This window comes from Ambystoma mexicanum, chromosome 12 (genome assembly GCF_040938575.1).
Source record: "Ambystoma mexicanum isolate Mex_15411 chromosome 12, UKY_AmexF1_1, whole genome shotgun sequence".
NCBI classification, from domain to species: domain Eukaryota; kingdom Metazoa; phylum Chordata; class Amphibia; order Caudata; family Ambystomatidae; genus Ambystoma; species Ambystoma mexicanum.
In genome coordinates this window covers 91,873,919-91,895,733 of record NC_090936.1, presented here as the reverse complement: position 1 = coordinate 91,895,733, position 21,815 = coordinate 91,873,919, and the positions used below count along the sequence as shown (strand labels likewise).

At 45.8% G+C, this 21,815-nt stretch overlaps 1 protein-coding gene across 2 annotated transcripts in view; it reads left to right on the top strand.

Annotated features, from left to right (window-relative positions):
• The window catches only part of RELN (reelin), a 2,335,047-nt gene that overhangs the window by 2,230,998 nt on the left and 82,234 nt on the right, over positions 1-21,815 (top strand). For both annotated transcript variants that reach the window (XM_069628072.1, XM_069628071.1), the window contains exons 54-56: positions 7,882-8,057; positions 11,242-11,348; positions 12,135-12,377. In XM_069628072.1, coding sequence (XP_069484173.1) covers positions 7,882-8,057; positions 11,242-11,348; positions 12,135-12,377 — 526 coding nt within the window. The remainder of the gene's footprint in view (positions 1-7,881; positions 8,058-11,241; positions 11,349-12,134; positions 12,378-21,815) is intronic.

The window sequence follows — 21,815 nt, the reverse complement described above, 5'->3', positions numbered from 1 at the left end:
TTACGCACCCATACAGCTTTTTAAATAATTCACAGGACACTCACTTGCACACTTCTCTCACGCATATACACACAATCATCTGTGAGTGAAGTGTTCTGGTGGGTGTGGTTTGAGTGATAGAGAGAGGCTGTATGAGTGTGTGACTGCATGTGTGCATGTGTATATGAATGTGTGGGTTCGGCATGGGAGAGGGTATTGGTGCAGCAGTGGCAGCTCCACCATAATGAGCAAGGGGGTACTGACACCGCACTCATTATGGAGGAGCCTAGAGTTAGCCCAGTGTAAACATTGAGCATTCACTCAGCTGCTTTTTTTAGCTGAGGGAGCGCTCCTGGGCTGGCTTGAACTGCCAAAGGGAAATGCGGGTCCCCATTGACAGTTCTATTCCCCAGCCGCACATGCTCAATGAGCCACGTGAGGCCGAGCGTTTTGCTTCCCCAGCCTTGCACAGCCCATTGAGGGGGCAGGCATGTAATTTCTTTACTGGGCATCTGTGATAAAGTAAGCATGTTATGTGTTATTGTGTGTCTAGAATGGCATTTTGGTGCAACTAGTCCAGCCATTTCTTACTGTGGCATGACATTTTCTATTGGGCATCCTTTGATAAAGCAAGCAAGATGAGTGTTATTACATGGCTGGACTGTGTGTTGAATCCCTAGATGTCGTCACTTCTCCCTAAGGGAGAGCCCCTTCCCATGAGGCCAGGGAGGTGAGGCCGTTACCTGATAGTCCCCCTGGGGTTGGTATAATGCAGCAGGATCGCATGAGGAAGGACTCCCTCTTCAGGGATGAGTACGACCATCTAGGGTGCAGCCCTTGTAACATCAACACACACCCTCACACTCTAACCTCTCCTTCCTTGAAGAACCTCTTTGTAGATAGTAGACCTATGTGCTGCTATAAGGTTAGTGATAGGAAACCTGAAAGTACTGTGATGAAGAAGAGGCATGCAGACATGACGATCACTCTCCAGAACCTGAGCAACAGACTAGTCTTTTGTGAGGAAATGACCACTTTACAAACTGAAAAAGGACAACCGAAAGAGAAAGTCCAGCTGGTAAGCTATACAGAGCGTAGGTGCTGCGAGACGCGGGAAGATGGAATCCTGAGACCGGTGGACACCAACCAAAGAGGGGAAGAGGGAGAAAAGCCCTGTCCGATCCCAGCGAAGGAAGACCGCGCACAGCTTTGGCCGCCAAGAGGAACGATAGCACTGCCCCGAGAAGTCGGACTGGTAAATCCTTGGCAAGTGTTGAGACAGTAGTCAGCGGGAAGATGCTGACCCATCAGAGAGAATGAGAAAGACCTGTAAAGCCAACAAGACACCCCTTCCAGTCCCAGTGGGGTCCGGAGATGTGCCACAAGTCCCTTCTTGGTAACAGGGGGCACGTGTCTTCCGGCGGTGATACGAGGGAAGGGAGAGGGTCTGTGGGTGGTCCCTGGGGTAATTCCTATGATATGAACATTGCGAAAAAAGGGTCACTAACCCCAAGAGTCAAGAGAACTATTTGTGCATCAGAGGAAATCTTCCTCATGTCCGTGGCAGAACCAAAACCACTGACCACCAGAGAAGGGTTAGGGACCCTAAGAGCCCAGAGGACTATGTGCGTATCAGAGGAAATCTTCCTCGTGTCAGTGGAAGGAACAAAAGCTCTGACCATCAGGTAAACCCGGGTCGAGTACGCAAGCCAAAACAGAGATACAAGTTATCTTCCTCGTGGCAGTACTGGGCAGGTTAGTGAATCAGGTCTGCCAACTTAGAGAAGAAGAACCTGGGTCTGGGACCCAAGCACACTTGGAACTGCTTGTGATATTGAACAGAGGAGGCAATGTAGTGTCCAGGGTAAGGGAGGCATTCCCCCTAGGGCTAGTGTGATTCACACATTGCAGTGAGAAGCATCAGGAGGAGGGAGTCATCCTCCTGATAAGTGGAGGAAGTAAGAAGCTTCCAGCCTGGGGAAGGGAGGCATCCCCCTGGGGCAAGTATGATTCGCACATTGCAATGAGAAGCATCAGGAGGAGGGAGTCATCCTCCTGATAATAAGTGGAGGAAGTAAGAAGCCTCCAGCCAGGGGAAGGGAGGCATTCCCCCTGGGGCTAGTGTGATTCGCACATTGCAATGAGAAGCATCAGGAGGAGGGAGTCATCCTCCTGATAATAAGTGGAGGAAGTAAGAAGCCTCCAGCCAGGGGAAGGGAGGCATTCCCCCTGGGGCTAGTGTGATTCGCACATTGCAATGAGAAGCATCAGGAGGAGGGAGTCATCCTCCTGATAATAAGTGGAGGAAGTAAGAAGCCTCCAGCCAGGGGAAGGGAGGCATTCCCCCTGGGGCTAGTGTGATTCGCACATTGCAATGAGAAGCATCAGGAGGATGGCGTCATCCTCCTGATAATAAGTGGAGGAAGTAAGAAGCCTCCAGCCAGGGGAAGGGAGGCATTCCCCCTGGGGCTAGTGTGATTCGCACATTGCAATGAGAAGCATCAGGAGGAGGGAGTCATCCTCCTGATAATAAGTGGAGGAAGTAAGAAGCCTCCAGCCTGGGGAAGGGAGGCATTCCCCCTGGGGCTAGTGAGATTCGCACATTGCAATGAGAAGCATCAGGAGGAGGGAGCCATCCTCCTGATAATAAGTGGAGGAAGTAAGAAGCCTCCAGCCAGGGGAAGGGAGGCATTCCCCCTGGGGCTAGTGTGATTCACACATTGCAATGAGAAGCATCAGGAGGAAGTAAGAAGCCTCCAGCCAGGGGAAGGGAGGCATCCCCCTGGGGCAAGTATGATTCGCACATTGCACTGAGAAGCATCAGGAGGAAGGAGTCATCCTCCTGATAATAAGTGGAGGAAGTAAGAAGCCTCCAGCCAGGGGAAGGGAGGCATTCCCCCTGGGGCTAGTGTGATTCGCACATTGCAATGAGAATCATCAGGAGGAGGGAGTCATCCTCCTGATAATAAGTGGAGGAAGTAAGAAGCCTCCAGCCAGGGGAAGGGAGGCATCCCCCTGGGGCAAGTATGATTCGCACATTGCACTGAGAAGCATCAGGAGGAAGGAGTCATCCTCCTGATAATAAGTGGAGGAAGTAAGAAGCCTCCAGCCAGGGGAAGGGAGGCATTCCCCCTGGGGCTAGTGTGATTCACACATTGCAGTGAGAAGCATCAGGAGGAGGGAGTCATCCTCCCGATAAGTGGAGGAAGTAAGAAGCTTCCAGCCTGGGGAAGGGAGGCATCCCCCCTGGGGCTAGTGTGATTAGTACATTGCAATGAGAAGCATCAGGAGGAGGGAGTCATCCTCCCGATAAGTGGAGGAAGTAAGAAGCTTCCAGCCTGGGGAAGGGAGGCATTCCCCCTGGGGCGAGTATGATTCACACATTGCAATGAGAAGCATCAGGAGGAGGGAGTCATCCTCCTGATAATAAGTGGAGGAGGTAAGAAGCCTCCAGCCTGGGGAAGGGAGGCATCCCCCTAGGGCTAGTGTGATTCGCACATTGCAGTGAGAAGCATCTGGAGGAGGGAGTCATCCTCCTGATAATAAGTGGAGGAAGTAAGAAGCTTCCAGCTTGGGGAAGGGAGGCATCCCCCTGGGGCTAGTGTGATTCGCACATTGCAATGAGAAGCATCAGGAGGAGGGAGTCATCCTCCCAATAAGTGGAGGAAGTAAGAAGCTTCCAGCCTGGGGAAGGGAGGCATCCCCCCTGGGGCTAGTGTGATTAGTACATTGCAGTGAGAAGCATCAGGAGGAGGGAGTCATCCTGATAATAAGTGGAGGAAGTAAGAAGCCTCCAGCCAGGGGAAGGGAGGCATTCCCCCTGGGGCTAGTGTGATTCACACATTGCAATGAGAAGCATCAGGAGGAAGTAAGAAGCCTCCAGCCTGGGGAAGGGAGGCATCCCCCTGGGGCTAGTGTGATTCGCACATTGCAATGAGAAGCATCAGGAGGAGGGAGTCATCCTCCTGATAATAAGTGGAGGAAGTAAGAAGCCTCCAGCCAGGGGAAGGGAGGCATTCCCCCTGGGGCTAGTGTGATTCGCACATTGCAATGAGAAGCATCAGGAGGAGGGAGTCATCCTCCTGATAATAAGTGGAGGAAGTAAGACGCCTCCAGCCTGGGGAAGGGAGGCATCCCCCCTGGGGCTAGTGTGATTCACACATTGCAATGAGAAGCATCAGGAGGAGGGAGGCAGGAGAAGTGGAGGAAGTAAGAAGCCTCCAGCCAGGGGAAGGGAGGCATTCCCCCTGGGGCTAGTGTGATTCACACATTGCAATGAGAAGCATCAGGAGGAAGTAAGAAGCCTCCAGCCTGGGGAAGGGAGGCATCCCCCTGGGGCTAGTGTGATTCGCACATTGCAATGAGAAGCATCAGGAGGAGGGAGTCATCCTCCTGATAATAAGTGGAGGAAGTAAGAAGCCTCCAGCCAGGGGAAGGGAGGCATTCCCCCTGGGGCTAGTGTGATTCGCACATTGCAATGAGAAGCATCAGGAGGAGGGAGTCATCCTCCTGATAATAAGTGGAGGAAGTAAGAAGCCTCCAGCCAGGGGAAGGGAGGCATTCCCCCTGGGGCTAGTGTGATTCGCACATTGCAATGAGAAGCATCAGGAGGAGGGAGTCATCCTCCTGATAATAAGTGGAGGAAGTAAGAAGCCTCCAGCCAGGGGAAGGGAGGCATTCCCCCTGGGGCTAGTGTGATTCGCACATTGCAATGAGAAGCATCAGGAGGATGGCGTCATCCTCCTGATAATAAGTGGAGGAAGTAAGAAGCCTCCAGCCAGGGGAAGGGAGGCATTCCCCCTGGGGCTAGTGTGATTCGCACATTGCAATGAGAAGCATCAGGAGGCGGGAGTCATCCTCCTGATAATAAGTGGAGGAAGTAAGAAGCCTCCAGCCACGGGAAGGGAGGCATTCCCCCTGGGGCTAGTGTGATTCGCACATTGCAATGAGAAGCATCAGGAGGAGGGAGTCATCCTCCTGATAATAAGTGGAGGAAGTAAGAAGCTTCCAGCCCTGGGAAGGGAGGCACCCCCCCCCCCCAGGGCAAGTGTGATTCACACATTGCAATGAGAAGCATCAGGAGGAGGCAGTCATCCTCCCGATAAGTGGAGGAAGTAAGAAGCCTCCAGCCTGGGGAAGGGAGGCATCCCCCTGGGGCAAGTGTGATTCACACATTGCAATGAGAAGCATCAGGAGGAGGGAGACAGGAGAAGTGGAGGAAGTAAGAAGCTTCCAGCCAGGGGAAGGGAGGCATCCCCCCTGGCCTTTTTTCTACAAAGTGTTCTAGGAATCTTTTCAATCAGGGGAAGAGGAGCATTCCCCCTGATACAATGACCCAGAACGAGAAGGGTTGTTAAGGTGATCTTTTTTTTTCAGGACACCTGCAGCCAGGGGAAGGTGAGCACTGTTTTCCCCCTGGTGAGCATTGTTTGAACTTTGACCTTTACACCAGGGGAAGGAACACATTCCCCCTGATGAACATTGAACTTTGCGGTGATGAAAATACACCAACCAGGGTAGGGAGTCATGAAAACCTGCCTAAAGTGATTCAATAAGTAACACTTTTGAGCGAATAAATGGAAGTTGGGCTCTGCAGTTTTGATTGGTCACACTGCTCACCCTAAAATAAATGTCTGTACATTGCAGGAGGTATATGCCAATTTGGACAGCTGCAACAAGTATGTGAGGCTTTGGCTGTTTTTGAATTCAGTTTCCCTCGCACAGGGTTGCTCTCGACTTCAAGACAGATCTGGCAGGGAGGATCCTGTTTTAAAGCTGAGTTATCACATGCACGAGCAAGACCTCTTTCAGAAGGCTCGGCAGCAAAGTCTCCGGAAAGCAGCCTGCTCATTGAACCGCAGGTTGCACGTTTGTGTATGCGATAACGCAGCTTTGGAGCAGATCTGTGAGTGTGGGGACAGGGCAGCGCTCCGGCGAGACTTGTCTTGCCGGAGCACTGCTTTGTCTTATTCCGGCCCATTTCCCGCGCTGGATCGGTCACACACCTCTGTTGACAATATTTACTCTGATTGAACTCAAATGAACCATGCTACTTTCCATATCTATTCCGCCACTTGTGGTTTCAGAATGTGTTCTGCTAACCCTCTCCTTGCTGCTCTGGCCTTTTTCTGCTCCCAGCTCCACTGTTTGAGACTGAATGAAAAATAAAATGGCGCTCATGTCATGTCGTGGCAATAATTGTGTTCGCATTAAAAAAACACAATCTGTTGAACTGCAAAATGACAACTTTTATTGAAAAGGCAAGCAGCTTTTACAAACACTGTGAATGAGACAAAAAATGTAGCCAATTTTTTTGTTTCTCCCACAGTATCAGGAATGGAGCTTTCATGTTAAACGTTTTATTCTTTTTTTTTTTTTTTACAGTTTGCTGTCAACTTTTTGCAGCATGGTGACACACATCACATGCTCATAGCTTTTGCTGTCAGTAGATGTTATGTTATGTTATGTTAAAGGATATCTATACCATGCACTATCACCTCCTGAGTGGTCCCCTGGTACTCTGGCAGATCTGAAAAGCAAGAGGGTAGGGTAAGTTAGTAGGAATACGTGGGGGAAAGCGCAAGAGAGCTGTGATATGCTGTTGGCAGCTTCAGTTCAGTTTACACCGTTGGCTGAGCGTAGGTGTGATTTTACAGTCGGTAGTTGTCATGTGCTGTTTTGCAAGGCTATATGTGGTTTGTTTGGTTGTTCATGCTTCAAGCTTTGCTTGTGACCGATAACTTTGAAACGGCCAATTAGCAACTAATTATCAACCATAAAAGCAGGCAATATTGAAAAAAATGGCCAAATGAAAAATAGCAACTGTCAATGAAGAATTATGGAATTTTGACAGAAATTTGAACTTCCACCTATACTGTTTGTAAGCAAATTATTCTGATATGTGTTTCCATTCAACCCAGAAGTTACTTTTACCCCAATTGAACTGTGTTTTTTTCCCCCAAGACAGAACAAGTCCATTGTTGGGTATTATTCAGATATGAGCTGAAAAAAAGAACCTCTGAGTCATGTTCTATATAAGAGTATTGCAAGGAGGGGAATTTGCACTTCCGTGCAGTATTCAACTTTTCCACTGTGTACTGGAAAAGCTAAGGCACAAAACAGCATATCAGTTTGATGAAGATCAAATCACTTTTAATTTATTTGACACAATGTAACAAAAAACAAATAAACCACAGACATGCATAACACATGAATGTACAAAGAAAAAAGAAAAATGCAAACTGCATATGAAAAACTAAATTCCATACAACCTCTTCTAAAAAAGTTAGGGCCCTTTTATATATAACACAGGTCTCCTACTCCTAATCGAGGGGGATCAGAATCACCCAAATACTAATTACAAGGGATCAGATCACCCTTGGTGATTCTTATCCCTTTCAATTAGTATTTGGGTGATTCTGTTTTAGAAGAGGTTGTTTGGCATTTAGTTTGTCATTTGCACTTTTCATTTTAGTTTTTTCTTTGTACATTCATGTGTTATGTATGCCTGTGGTTTATTTCTTGTATATAGTAGCTTTATTCAATAATGTTTGATTTATTACATTGTGTCAAATAAAAAATGATTTGATCTTCATCAAAATGACCTACTGTTTTGTCTTAAAATAGGGTTCATGCTAGTACATCATTAATGAAATATACAGCACATGTTCAAATTAAATCATTTGAGTAATTGAAATTTTAAAATCATTCCTAGTAGGAACAGTTATTTTGTGTTTCACCTCATACAGTTAACAAAGGGCAACCAACCAATGAGCCCTCACTTAGAAAGCAGCGTGTTTCAAAAGCTTATTTACATTTCTCTGGGATTGGCTCCAAGAGGTGTCGATCATTGCAAATGCCTTTGTACAGAACGCTGCCTAACAATCTCCCTTCCTATTCCAGACCTTCTTCAAGGAGCGGTTTGACAGTGAGGAAACAAGGTCGGACCTGTGGCTGTCCATGGAAGGCGGGAAGATGTGCACCGAGTGTGGGGTCCTTGCCGAAGACACAGCCTTATATCTGGGCGGCGCGGCGGTGAGGCAGACCGTCACGCAAGATCTGGACTTACGGGGTGGAAAGTATGTCAAACCCGTGTCAGGTTGTACAGTAATTGCGAACGAAGACCAACTTTTAAGTTTAAATTTACACAATGTTCAATCTAACATCAGTATGATTAACGTGCAATGCATATATTGGGCAAAATATGAAGTTAAGAATGGTTAAAATGAGCACAAACGATGAATTGGTTTGCGTGCCTCAACACCACATCAAAATCTTTAATCAAGTTGCAGATCTGGTGTTCATACTCATTAAAAAGTCAGAAGTGAAGCTAAACATTTCTACCAATGGAAAACCTAGGTTTACTTTTGAGAAAAAATATCCACTAAAAGGCTTCTTTTAGCCTTACGTTTTAGTGCAAATACCAAAATGACCCCTAAGAGGAACTTCCTTTTTGTTACGTTAACTACAAACATCGCCCCCCAATTAGTCCAACAGTGTAGCTTGTAAGCAAGAGAGCCAAATTGACGAAAGGGGGCGCTTTGTCCTGAAAATGATACTAAGGCTGGACCTAGAATTTAGTTGATAGCGTGGAGTGAAGGAGAGAACGTCTTTGGCCAAGTCACGGTATTTGCTGCAAAGAAACCCCAAGGTGATCATTTTTTATCATGATCTAAGTCAAAGTGATTAAAAAAATAAAAGGTCATATTGAAGCCCAAATCAGATAACAAGATTGCTCTGCAATAGCACCGGAGCTGGTGTTCCCTGCTTTCAGTCCCTGTAGCACATCACCCCATAGCACCAGAGCTGCGGCCTCTAGGCGCAGTGGTCTTCACACTGTGGGGCTGCCCCCCTACGGAGGCCGAAGGATGATGGGGGTAGGGGGTGCAAGGCTCCTTAAAAAGGGATTCTGGTGACTGTTTTTAATCGAAAATGTAAGCATGTAATAGAAAATATGGGCAGTTATAGCTTGTGGAGGGGGACCAAAAACAACATTTCTACTCAAGGTGAGCCTCTGTATGAAAAGGTTCGAAGACCACTGCCTACGCATGGTTACTTATCATGCGTCTCTAATTGGCACATCTCTCCGGCCCTGTCACTCTGCTTTTTCCATCTCCTACACTGTGATGGTGACATGGTGATGGCTGTGAAAACAGCAGCGCATTTCAGTCTGTCACTCTCTGCTTCGAGAGCTGAGCCATGTTGTCACATGTGGCCAAGCAAAGGCTGTGACAGCTGTGTAACCTAGTCTTCCTTCCATCCGGCAATCCTTTCTACTGGCATGTCTGCTGCTTTGACACCATGCACGCAAAAAGAGGGGTTCTGGGCACACTCCTATGTGAAGTAGGGGGCACTGCAAGCACACTGCATCAATTGTTCTATTTTGCCCACTTGGATATCTTCATTCTGACACCTTCTATACTGATTATATTAGTCAAATACTATCTAAACAGAAAATGATCTTAATGCATTATTCCTAGCGAAAATAAAGCTTGGATTGGTAAAATGTCACACAAGCACACCTGTACTAAAGGAAATGCAAACCTCACTGTGTGGTTCACTCATGGTAGCGCTTATAGGGGGAGCAAAACTTAGGACCTGATCACGAGGTGGGTGGTATCCCGGCTGGGATACCGTCCAACTATATTAATGTTAGCGCCCACCAGTCCGGCGCTAACTGTAAGTCCCCATTTCCCATTGAACCCAATGGGGAATCTTCAGCGCAATGAAATACCTCTGGCGGTAATTGCGCCGAAAATTGGCATTGTCTTGCTGTGTTTACCTCAGCTCTGAGCTGGGGGTAAACACGCCAGACTTGTGATAGGTCCAGCCCTTAAATGCGGCGGTAAGACCGTTACAGCCGCATTTAAGGGCTAACACCCAACTCGTGATCAGGCACTGAGTCTAGACATGTGAAAGGCACGAAAACCACGTTCTAGCTTAGAGTGGGGCACCACAGAAAGAGGATGCTACTTCACTGCTTCATTGCTAAAAGACTTTACCAGAAATACAGACTCAATTGGGCAACAAATAGTCTTGCTGGTGATTTGGTGTGTTTCACCGAAAAGGCTCCCCACCAAAACTGGAGCGTACACTTGTGCGCAGGCGCATAATACATTCCACATCATATCACACCCAGAATTTCCTTTTTTCATCCACATCATTTTTGTCACACTTTGAACTTCTAGAGCAGCGGTCTGCAACCTTTGGCTTTCCAGATGGATTGGCCTACAACTCCCATGAGCCATAGCCAGCTTTGTGAATGGTGAGGGATCATGGGAGTAGTAGTTTAAAATATCGGACGAGCTGCAGGTTGCAGTCCCCTGTTCTAATGGGCTGTTTCTTTTTGTCTCATAGTCCATTCCCCTGTGCATTTGTAGAACCGATCATAAGAATAACGTTTTAAAATTCCTTCGAGCAGATGCACAGCTTTCAGACCACTTCACAAGTCTCTCCTTTTATGACTTCAGACTTTATGTAAAAAATAGCATAATTAATGGGGGAGGAGATGATGAATGGTAGCCTAGCCTTTATCTGAACCACACATTCAGACACTTGTTGGTATTTCACCTATAAAAAAAAAATGGTCACGGCCTAGATGCACATACGTGTCACATACGTGGGGTGACACTGTATGTGCACACACTTTTCCCTAGGCAATTTTATTTAATTTAATTAGGGCAGGGGTCTGCAACCTTTGGCTCTCCAGATGTTTCTGACTGCACTTTCCATGCTATCTGGCTATTAGGGATGATGGGAGTTGTAGTCCAAAACATCTGGAGATCCACAAATTGCAAACTCCGGAATTAGGGTATGTTTATTTCTCCACTTGCCTGCAACATTTTACATGTAAGTGGAAAATGGTGCCAGCAAATTTGGGCCAGTGTGCCTGGACGGTGTATTTCAAACATGTGCATTTGTGTGCAGGAAAAAGGGCACCTTTACTTTGCACATTTGCCATTATGTGCAAAGAAAAGGTCCCTCCCACCCCTACCTACCTACCCGGGTGTTGCCTTGCTGGAAGCCGGGTGTGAAAAGCACTTTGCATTTTTGCGAATATCGCCTTCCTAGCATTTCATAGCGCTTCAAAATGCAGCTGTGCCAGTACCTGGCTACTTTGTAAAGGTACTCACTCTGGACTGAAAAGACAAAGTGGTAAGTCCATATACTGTGTTTGTTGCGAAACACAATCTCCGAAGCAAAACATGCACCGGTGATAAGGTTCAGCACTGTAGAAATAATTGCATTCTCATTACTATTTAGGTTTGTGCAGTACTGGGCAAGAATCGGGAGTGCAAGCAACATGAGCTCTTGCCACAGACCAAAGTGCCGGAAGGAAGGAGTCTTGCTGGATTACTCGATCGATGGAGGCAAGTTGGTGCACTGTTACACAAAGGCATTTTCCTGAAGGTGCCAGCAGAATCAGTACACTGCCTTTCACTTCGAAATAATGGACACAACTGAGTGGCCTTACAAAACATTTGCACCAGTGCAATTGCACTTAGCACTATTGTATTGTAGTTGTCATTTCTTTAGCGCCTTTTACCATCATTATAATCTCAATGCACTGGTGGTGGACCTGCCCTCGGGTACCGAAGTCCAGAGTGTTGGAGGTCACGGAGTAAGAGTAGAAGGCCTGTGTGCATTTGGCCAAATAAGGCTTAGCAGGGCTGGCCAGGCTCCGGTAGAGAGTCAGCTGGGACAAACATTTCCCCTGGTGCAATCATTATGTTCTTTAAATGTATTTTTGCACGCAGGCAAAGGACTACGGCTAGGGAAAGCATTTCCATAGTGCAAAAATGTGTTGAAAGAATGTTTTATACTACCACTCCTATCAGCCCTAACCAACATAGTTAATGGTGAGAGGTCATGGGAGTTGTGCAAAACATCCCTAGAGCCACAGATTGCAGGCCCCTGCACTAGGACAATGGTTGCCCCAGTGCTAATTGCACTTGAACCTGTGCAGGTTCCCAGGTTTCCATTTAAATAGTTTTCATTCTGACATCATCCAGATAAAATAGTCTTCTTTTAAACTGTACTTGGTGATCACTCAAAGAACCCAGAGGAGATGCTCCCACTGTTTTTGTTGCTGCACGATGCATTTGATGATATTTATTTGTAACCCCCTTCTTTGTTTTTGGCATGTTTGTTCGCAGGTACTACGTGGACATTGCTTCACGAGCTGGACTACCAGAAGTATATCTCAGTCAGGCACGACTACATCATCCTCCCAGACCACGCACAAACCAACACAACACGCCTGCGGTGGTGGCAGCCGTTCGTGGTCTCCAACGGACTTGTGGTGTCTGGTGCCGAGCGTGCTCAGTGGGCCCTCGATGACATATTGATTGGGGGTTCAGAGATCAACCCAAGCCAACTGGTCGACACTTTTGATGATGGTGAGATATAAACATGTACCCCTGGGGCCATATGATAGAATCTTTGACGACTACGATTCAATTCAGACAAGGGCAAAGCCATAGGTATTTGTTGAATCGAATGGCACTTCGACCTGAGGTGTTGTACAGAGATCAATAACAGAGATTGGAGGCAGTCCCTTTTCAGGGTGCCTGAGCAGACTTACAGTGATTATGTGGGTGGTGGTAAGCTGGGAAGTTACTGTGGAGCGTAAGGGTAAAAAGCAGTATCCTCTCGATCGAATTCAATACCTCTGATGTTTACAGTGAGGATGGCGATATGTGTATGAATTTAGTGCAGATACCTATCATGGAGAACTTGGTTTACAAGTAAGTAACTTTAACTTCTCCATTATGAGATTTCATTGACATTCGTCAACACTTATTAGACCACCAACCCCATCACCAGCAAGGTGGCGGGAACTTCAGCGAACAGGTAGTAAAATTTGAGAGGATTATAAGAACTCATGGTGGTACAAATATGGTCAAGCAAACACATTTCCCAAAGGAGCTTGTCCCAACTGGGTGTCTGTCTTGGCATCAGAATCCAGACATTAAGGCTAGTCCATATGGCTACTGACAGAGGAACATTACTCAGGAGAGCAGTTGTCTCTGCCTTCCCACTGGTTGAATTGGGTCTTGGCCAATGATGGGAACACAAATCAAGATACCTTGCATCCGTCTATGGACCTTTTGGAAACAGGATGACTTTTGTTATTTGAACCATAATTCACAAAAGAGATGTTAGGATGTTCTAAAATCGTTAGTGTGGTCAAGGTAATAACAAAGAGCTTCCTTCACATCTAGAGTGTCCAGGGATCTCGCCACTGGAATGTTTAAAAAAGGGACATGTCCCAGCTGTAGCACCCGGGCGGGGGGGAGCCAGCCAATCAGATGGCTAGGAATGCAGGGTTGAACCACCGGTACAAGCCCACGTTCGAAGCCACCTGTCAGCTGGCTCCCCTACCGCCATCTTCCCCTGACCCTCTGTCACTCTATTTTTTTCTCCCAACCCCTAACCCCCTGCTTACCTTGTTTCGTCTGTGGCGGGTGCCGCTGCACCTGCTCCTTCACCTCGCCTCCCGCTGCCTGCCATGGAAAGGGAAGAGGTACTCGCCCCGCCTTCCCTTTCCATGGCAGCCATCTTGGGAAAGGATTGTCCTTCCTACAAAGAGACAGCGCACACACCCTGCTTGTTAGGCAAGATGGTGTGCAGTACCCTTTGGGTGCACTACAATAACCTTGACCTCCTGGCAGTAGGGACCCAACCTTTGGTATACGGCTGAACTACACAGGTTGGGTCCCTATTGCAAGGAGGTCAAGGTTATTGTAGTGCACCCAAAGGGTACTGCATACCATCTTGCCTAACACTGGTGGCAGCTGTGGGATGAATGGGAGAAACCTGCATAAAAGGCCAGGACTATTGGGTTGGAAGGCAGAGTTGACCACTGGATGAAGGAATCCGAAGAATAACTTGGAAGAGGCGCCTGCTGCAACTCCTGGACTGTTAGTTTACCCAGTGAAGCCCTGCTGCTGTGCTGAAGCTGAAGCCCTGCAAGGACAACTTCTCCCTTTGAGTTGGTGGGACCAATCAACTCCAAAGTAAACCTGTCTGGACATCCTCTCAGAGCTGGCTGTATTTCCACTGCTGCAACTGCTGGAACCGAAGTTCCAGGTAGAGGAACACCAGATTGTGTGTGTTGCTTTTAAGTCAGACCTGAGCGCTAGGAAGATCCTCCGGACTTCCCTGATGCAGGTCTGTCCAAGCCTGAGCCACCTTAGCAGAGTACTGGACCCAAGAAGCAAGGAAAGTCTGAAGTGGTATCCGAGAACTGCAGTGTTGCTATTTCCTGTCAGACGCGAGGAGCTGAAACACTGAAGAACCACTGAATTGAAGTTCGCCCATTGCTGCCGCGACCTTCCCATCGCAGAGCAGGAGTCCCCAGACATCCTCCCTCTTGCCCCCACGACTGAGGCTCAGGAACAACAGGATCTGCAAAGCTGGATAGGAACAGAAGCCAGCTGGAACCATTTCTTCTTACCCGAGGTACTGTAAAGTCTAAGAGAACGTACCTCTTGTTGTCTAGCCTTGCTTGCTCTCAGTTGAGACCTATCTTGGTTACCTTGCAGAGATGTTATAGCTTTGCCCCTCACAAGCCTACCAGCTTGTGGCCCTTCAAGTGTTCTATTTTCTACAAACATTTCTAAAAACATTGTGCAAGACTTTTTACCAACCTGCAAAGGACGATCTTCATCTCCCCTAGACATTGTGCAACTAACATTGGCTTTCCTGGCTCCCTGAGAGACTCTTCTTTACCTCTGTGCTTTATCTTTTCCTCAGGAAAGGGTTAAACCTATTTGACATTGGAAGGTTCTTAAATGTACTTACTGTTTGTGAATTATTTGTTAACGTTTGTTTTATTCCTCTCTTCTATCTTTTACACCAAACTCAGTATTGCTCTAAATGTACCAGTGGTAAATCAATGTCCACAGTATCCTAGCTATTTAAGTCACCTGAGGGTGTAGGAAGTGTCTGTGTGCCATCCCCAATGGGTATCATCTGATTTAGAGAAACAGAGTGTATTTTGAAGTGTATTACAAGTGTTATAAATATCGCTTCCTTCAGAAGAAGGCTTGTACAACTTACTGTAAAATAAATTAATATTTGTTTTATCAAGAAACCTTGAGTAGAAGTGTTTATTTGAATAACTGCTACTGTGAAACTATGTGTTACAAAATTACTGCTCTCATTGACCCCTCTTGAAATAAGCCTGGCTGCTCAGCCACACTACCAACCTGTATAGTTCAGACTTATACCAAAGGTTGGTTCCCTATTGCCAGGAGGTCAAGATTATTGTAGTGCACCCAAAGGGTACTGCTTACAATCTTGCCTAACACTGTTGTAGGAAGGAAACAACTTTTTTTAAGCACCCGGGGATACCGCTTTAGCTTGGGCCGATAACTTGGGCTGCCAGGACGTTATCCCCTGTTCCAGCCCCTGTAACGAGGGATGAACTCCACATTATTGCCTTCTGCCAGTGCATTGTCTGCAATGGAGCTGCCATTTTACTAGTATTGTAATATGACATATTTAAGCAATAAACTCCAAGCTGGGGGGCATTAAAGGTCAGGTAATAGCCCGGGGAGTAAGTTACAGGCTCGAGCGAAGCAAGGGCCTTAAGGATAGCCCTGGGAAATTACCTGACTCGTAATGCCCACCAGCTCAGGGTGAATTGCATAATTACCACCCAGAGGGGCCTGGGGGGTGACAGCCACCAAGCCGATCAGGATGCTCAGAACACGGGGGAGCATCCTCGGAAGCGGGAGGCCACCATCTTCCCCACCAGGACTCGTTTAAGTGAGCCCCCATGCTCCCCTGCCTCCCCTTCCCTCACTCACGTTTCCACATATCTAACCCACCCCCGGACAACTTACTTGGCGCTCCCTTATACCTCAACGGCACCAGGAACACTTGCGTTCCTGGTGCCTCCCCATTGCGTGGATGGCCATCATGGAAAGGGAGATGGGGCTACCTGTAGTTCCCTTCTCCCTCTTCCATGATGACCATCTTAGTTTGTTGTTTTTTTAATCAAATTTGGAAACGGCAAACATACTGTTTCTCAACTTGAAAAAAAAGCTATTAACATCCCGGTCTAACAATCTGTGATGCTAAAAGCAATAACACCTTGCTGGAGGGATGCCGGGGATGTGGGGGGATTACCAGATCTAGTAATGTCTCAGAGCTGTTGTTAAGGCCCATGCACTGTAACCTAGGCCCTGGGGCATTAACTGACTGATAATGCCCCCTAGCTCAGGGTTTATTGCTTAATTAGCACCCGGCAAGGGGGGTTGGCAGCCGTTCTGAGCTTCCTGGTTGGTTGGGATGCCACTCCCTCCCCACCCCTAACCCCCTTGCTGGGTGCTAATTTTCTACATTGCTTGCTGACTGTTTCCCAACAAGTTTTATTGTTCTCCAAGTAAATGACATTTGTTTGATCAACCTCTGAAGAATGAAAGGCTGAGTAAGCCCACCTGTATTGTAAACCCTGAACTGCAATTTACAGGCATACGTGTACAGCAAGAACATGACTGACTGATTTGCCTACTAGCGGACATAGCTAGAGTAGAAATGTGCCACCAACATAGCACACATCTTCAACCACAAGTGTTGTGTGAAGAAAGACTCGGCAATAACATTGCGTGTATATACACGGGTTGAAAGGAGTGCATAACCACTTTCCACCACCCACTACCACTAAACAAACCCTATCCCCACAGTCTGACCATTTTGTGACCAGAAACGAAATGTTATCTCTGCAATACATACACAAGTGATTTCAGTAAATGCATGGATTTGGTAGATTTTAATATTTCAGAACTGTAGATTTCGGTACAACGTGTTCCCGTTTTCATGAAAGGAGGTGTTCGACTGTGCTCAACCATGTTTAATCAAATGTTGTCCAGCACAGCTTAAAATAGACTGTTGCACCAAGCTTTAAAATATTTACACAAATAAGTGTCAATTTTTAGCACTGTTTCTGACTTCACCTTTGTGGTCAAGACATGTGTTAATTCGTTGTTTAATCTACTCTAAGAACATTTATCTCTCGGGGCCCCTCTCTGGAACAGCCTTCCTCTCTCCCTGAAACTCGAGGAGAACCATCTCCGGTTCCGGGATCACTAAAAAGTGTAAGTGACTGTTAGAGGTGATTTTCAGAACCACTATTGGTGTAAGAGACTGGGAAGCCAACCTTAGTGGACCTGCAAAGCTTAACACAAAAGTGTAACCAAAATGTCACTTGGTACAGTGAATGAGCAGGAAGGCTTAGACTAAGGAGATCAGGAGCTTGGTGTAAGGTAACGTTAACATACACAGGAGATTGTCAAGAAGTTATCACAGGCCTTAAAAAATGAAAAAGCAACACCAGCTCACAGTAACTAAGGCTAATGAGTCCAACCCTAACCTAGAAATATGTCTTCAACAGAGTTCAAAGTAAGTAACCAGGTTTTAGCCACTTTGGAGCAGTGTTAAGTTTTAGCAAAAGTCCTCCCATAGGAACATAGGAAACAATGGGCTCAATGCAGCAGTCAGGTTCTTTGGATAGTAAAACATTTTAACATAACAGTAGTTTTCTTGCAAAGCAAGGAACAGCTACCAATTCCTGATGTCTACGGGGCCACAGACATAATGCCAATGCCCGAATTCCACCACCAAAGGCAAGACAAGGGTATCTGCTGAGGAGGCCTGTGTGCACTATAGAACTAAAAAGCGATCAGGGCTACGACACAAACGGGTATGTAAGGTGCCCCTCAAACACGGATCAGGATGGACAATGACCCTAGGTAAGTCTAAGCCATTGGGGACAACTGCTCTCACCATTGGATGTGACATTGTGGGCCCAAGGGTTGAGGGTGCAGAGATGTTTCCGATGAAAAAGTTGCCATCTTTTTAAAATTTCTTTTATTGTGTCATTGTTTAAATTAAGTATAAACATATTATTTCATATCAAATATCTAGTTAGACCTTCATGCAATAATTTCATTTACACATTTCATACATTTACAAGACAGTTATAGAATCATTTTAAACAATTTATGAAAATACACATCCACAACAAATGACAACTAATTATTTCATGTGTTTAAAAAAAGTTCAGGAAAGGATTATTTTCAACTAAATCTTTAACAAACTAGTTATCGGTCCCGATTTTAGCTTGATAAAATGAAGATGATTTAGAAATCTCAGCACAGGAATTGTGATTAATAACAAGGAGCCTGAAAGAATCTTCTGCCAAAACAACTCATTATTGTGAAGCCTAAAATTACACACACATTTTCCAAAATATAATTGGCGACAACCAGTGAGCTCTGGGCAGTTAACAAAAATATGTTTTAAGGATTCCAGAACTGCCACATTTTTACAGTACCTAGAGATGCATTAACCGGTACCTCCAATTCCTATTAGGAAATTCCTTAAGATATTGCAGTAAGGTTACCCACTTTTTATTCTCTAGGGCCATATTCTGGAGCAGTCTATATTTAGTGAATGATTAACCAGTCAAGATCCTATTTGCCTGGCATAGTTATTTTTATAATCATGTTTGGAACTTGGGCTAAGGATTCCTGATTGCACTCTACGCTTTTTAAAACCTCATTAGACTTAAAACATAGATTGTTAAAATAAACATTGCATTTGCTCATATACAAAGCTTTTACAATGGGGGATACTATTTTCCTAAACAGTGTCAGAGCGCTACAGGTTAAATTAACTCTAAGCGATAATAATCCCAACTCCTACCTTATGGCTGCTATAGGCAGGCTCTTCGGCATACGCAGAACTCCTCTCCACAATCGAACTTCAATCACATCCATTTTATTCCAATCTTCCCAGAAGATAGTCTCCAAACTGTAAATTATTTTTGGAATTGGCTTTGCATTATAATACTTGATGATGGGTTCTATTAAAAATCTTCCATACTTGGCCTTGTACTTCTTGGGTAGATTTATTTCAGTTTTTGCTCGTAAATAGGCAGCTATACCAGTTTTATTTGGGCAACTAAAGATTGGCATGCCAAGATATATAAAATGATCTTTAACTTCAAGGGGAATTTTATCAAGACTCCACCGGAAGCTAATTGCTTTTGGTTGTATGTGACGGTCTCAATATCTTTGTTTTAATTCTATTTTATTTTAAATCAAGGGCTGCAAGCCTAAGCATGGAGATACTAGCGAGCAAGCCTTAAGGCATTAGCCTATATCAGACAAGGGGCTAATGTACACCGCTGTCTCATGCCTCTTGTGGTGTTGATGTTGTTGAATAAATTCCCCCTTTAATCCAGCATCGCCCTAATGCTGGTATTCGAGTGAAGGTAGATGAATATACTTTGCAGTCCATTTGGGAGATCCCACTTAAGGAATTTACTCCATAATATACCCATCTTTACCAAATCAAGAGCTGAACTAAAATCGACAAAACAAATAAAATACACAGGGAGTTTTTCAAATTTGCCTTATTTTTTAGAAGGATCAAGATTGTTCCATTAAGTGAGGTACCAACCAGTCTTCTCAAGCCAGACTGGAATGTGTTTAAGTGTCCAGAAGAAATTCCCCAACACTCTAGTGCACCCAGTTGCGAAAATCTTACTATCAACATCCAATAGCGTAACTGGGCGATTAATTAAGCATGTCCTCTCGATTCCACTTTTTATAAATAGGAACAGCATGCAAGTGCTTGCAGGATTCTGTCATCTTCCTCAGAAGAGTGACATTAGTAAAAAGGACATATAAAACAGAGGCCCATAATTCAAGTGCTTTTTTCAAGATTATATTTGACAATCCATTTGGCCCTGTAGCACATGAATTACTGGCTTTCTTAATAGAGTAAAATGTCCAGTATCCAGTGAAAATGTTGCCAACAAAAATGTAGTCGGTGAAAAAGTCATGGTAAAAATACCTCTGCAGTGAAAACGTCAAAGAAAAAGTAGTCCAAAAATGCACTGCTGCTAGGGTTTAGTGACTTGTAATAGCCGGGTTTACGGTTAGGATAGGGATTAGGGCAAGAGTAAAGATTTTTGTTAGAATTATGATAAGTTAGGATCAGGGTCGGGGCTGCAGGGCTGGTGATGTTGGGGTTAGGGTAAATTGTCAGGGTAAGTGTTAGACTCAGGGTTATGGCAAGGCTAATGCTTATAGAGTAATGGTTTGGGTAAGTTCTAACGAAAGGGATAGGGAGTTTGGAAGTGCTGGTGATTTTGGCGTAGGATAGAGGTTGGGATAAGCCTAGTGGCAAGGATAAAGTAAGCATTAGGGTAAGTGTTAGACTTGCAGTTAGGGTAAGGCTAAAGTTACGATAAGAGCATGAATTTGGGTTAGGGCAAGTGGTAATTTGTTGCAAGCTGGTGGTGGGGTTGGAGTTAGGTTCACTGTTAATTTTCTATTTATTTTGTATTTAGTTAGATGCTAATAAAATGCTGTAGCGTGGTGATGATTTAGTGTTCTGTAAGAGTTCAGGGTAGAATAGAGGTTGTAAATTGAGCTAGGGGAAGATTTAGGAATGGAGTTAGGCTGATGTGGAGGTTTTATTAGAGGTTTGGCTCATAGTTGGGGTTACATCCTTGTACTTTTGTATATTTCAAAACAGCTTTTTTGGCCAATGTTCACTCACCGCATTGCTTGTATTGAATGATTACATTTTTTTAAATTACTTTTTGCTGACTACTTTTTCACATGACTACATTTTCCTGGGGACATGTTCACAGAACCAAATATCTTCATAATCAAAGTTAAGCCCTCTGCCATGGGTGTGCGTACCGGTCCCTCCTGTCCACAACCGCCATTGCAGATAATGTCTCCAAGTAAGCTAACGTGGCGCCGCCGCGGTACCAGGCCCGGGGCATGACACAAAGAGACTGTTAGCAGATATGCAAGGGACCTATTGACAGACATTGAAAAGCTGCAAAATAATGTCAGAGGTGCACTCGTCGCGATTGAGGGGTCATCGAGATTAGTGTATCCAGTTCTGGGGTCCGTGTCTCCACACTGATAAATGCAGTGGATCTCTTTGCAGCTTTTGATATGGTTCACTGATGCTTTTTTTTCTCAGGTGTGAATCTCCGGTAGCCCTGAGTGTTTTCTACTTGTCTTGATAAAGTTATTTCAATGGATTGCATTCTCCCACAGATTCCTCATCTTGACAGATACCTATCCAGCATTAGCTGTTCAGAATATTCTTCGACAGGGGGGCGTAATGTCACTCGAAATCGCCGTCATCGACGACTCCCTGATATACGGCCGTGCCATTCCTCCATCGGACGTGACGTCAGGCGTCCTATAAAAGGTTGCACTATGCACCTGTACCTCAGTTCCATTCATCCCCGCGATCAGCACGCTATTTGGAACATGTTCATTTTTGATCAAATTACTGTGTCAGTATCTTGGGGCCTAAAGCGTCCAGGTTCAAACATTGCAAGGACTGCAACTCCATAATGTCCCTCATGGACCCACACACTATTTGTGTGTCGTGTCCCGGAGTAGGGCAACACATGGAGCAATGTGGTTCCTGCCTTTCGATGAACCTGAAGACAGTGAGGGAATGCTCGGAGAAGCTGACGCTCGGCAGACCGCCATGCAAATCCCTGACACAGTCACTCCTGCACTCATCGGAGCATGACACCAAGGATCCGATGCCTAAAAAACATTGTGCGGGTCGTCGCCATAAAAAGCCCAAATGCTTAAGGTATTTGAGAAAGCGTTGGCTGATATGGATTCCTGCTGAAAGCCGCTGGCCAATTCGACTCCAACTGCACACGGTCTGACTGGCACAAAGGATGCCAAGAAGGTTCAAACGCCCTCGAGCAAGACCCTGCAGGAAAAACCTCACCCTGAGCCAAAGCCGTTTGGCAGCCCCCTTTGGCAAAGATG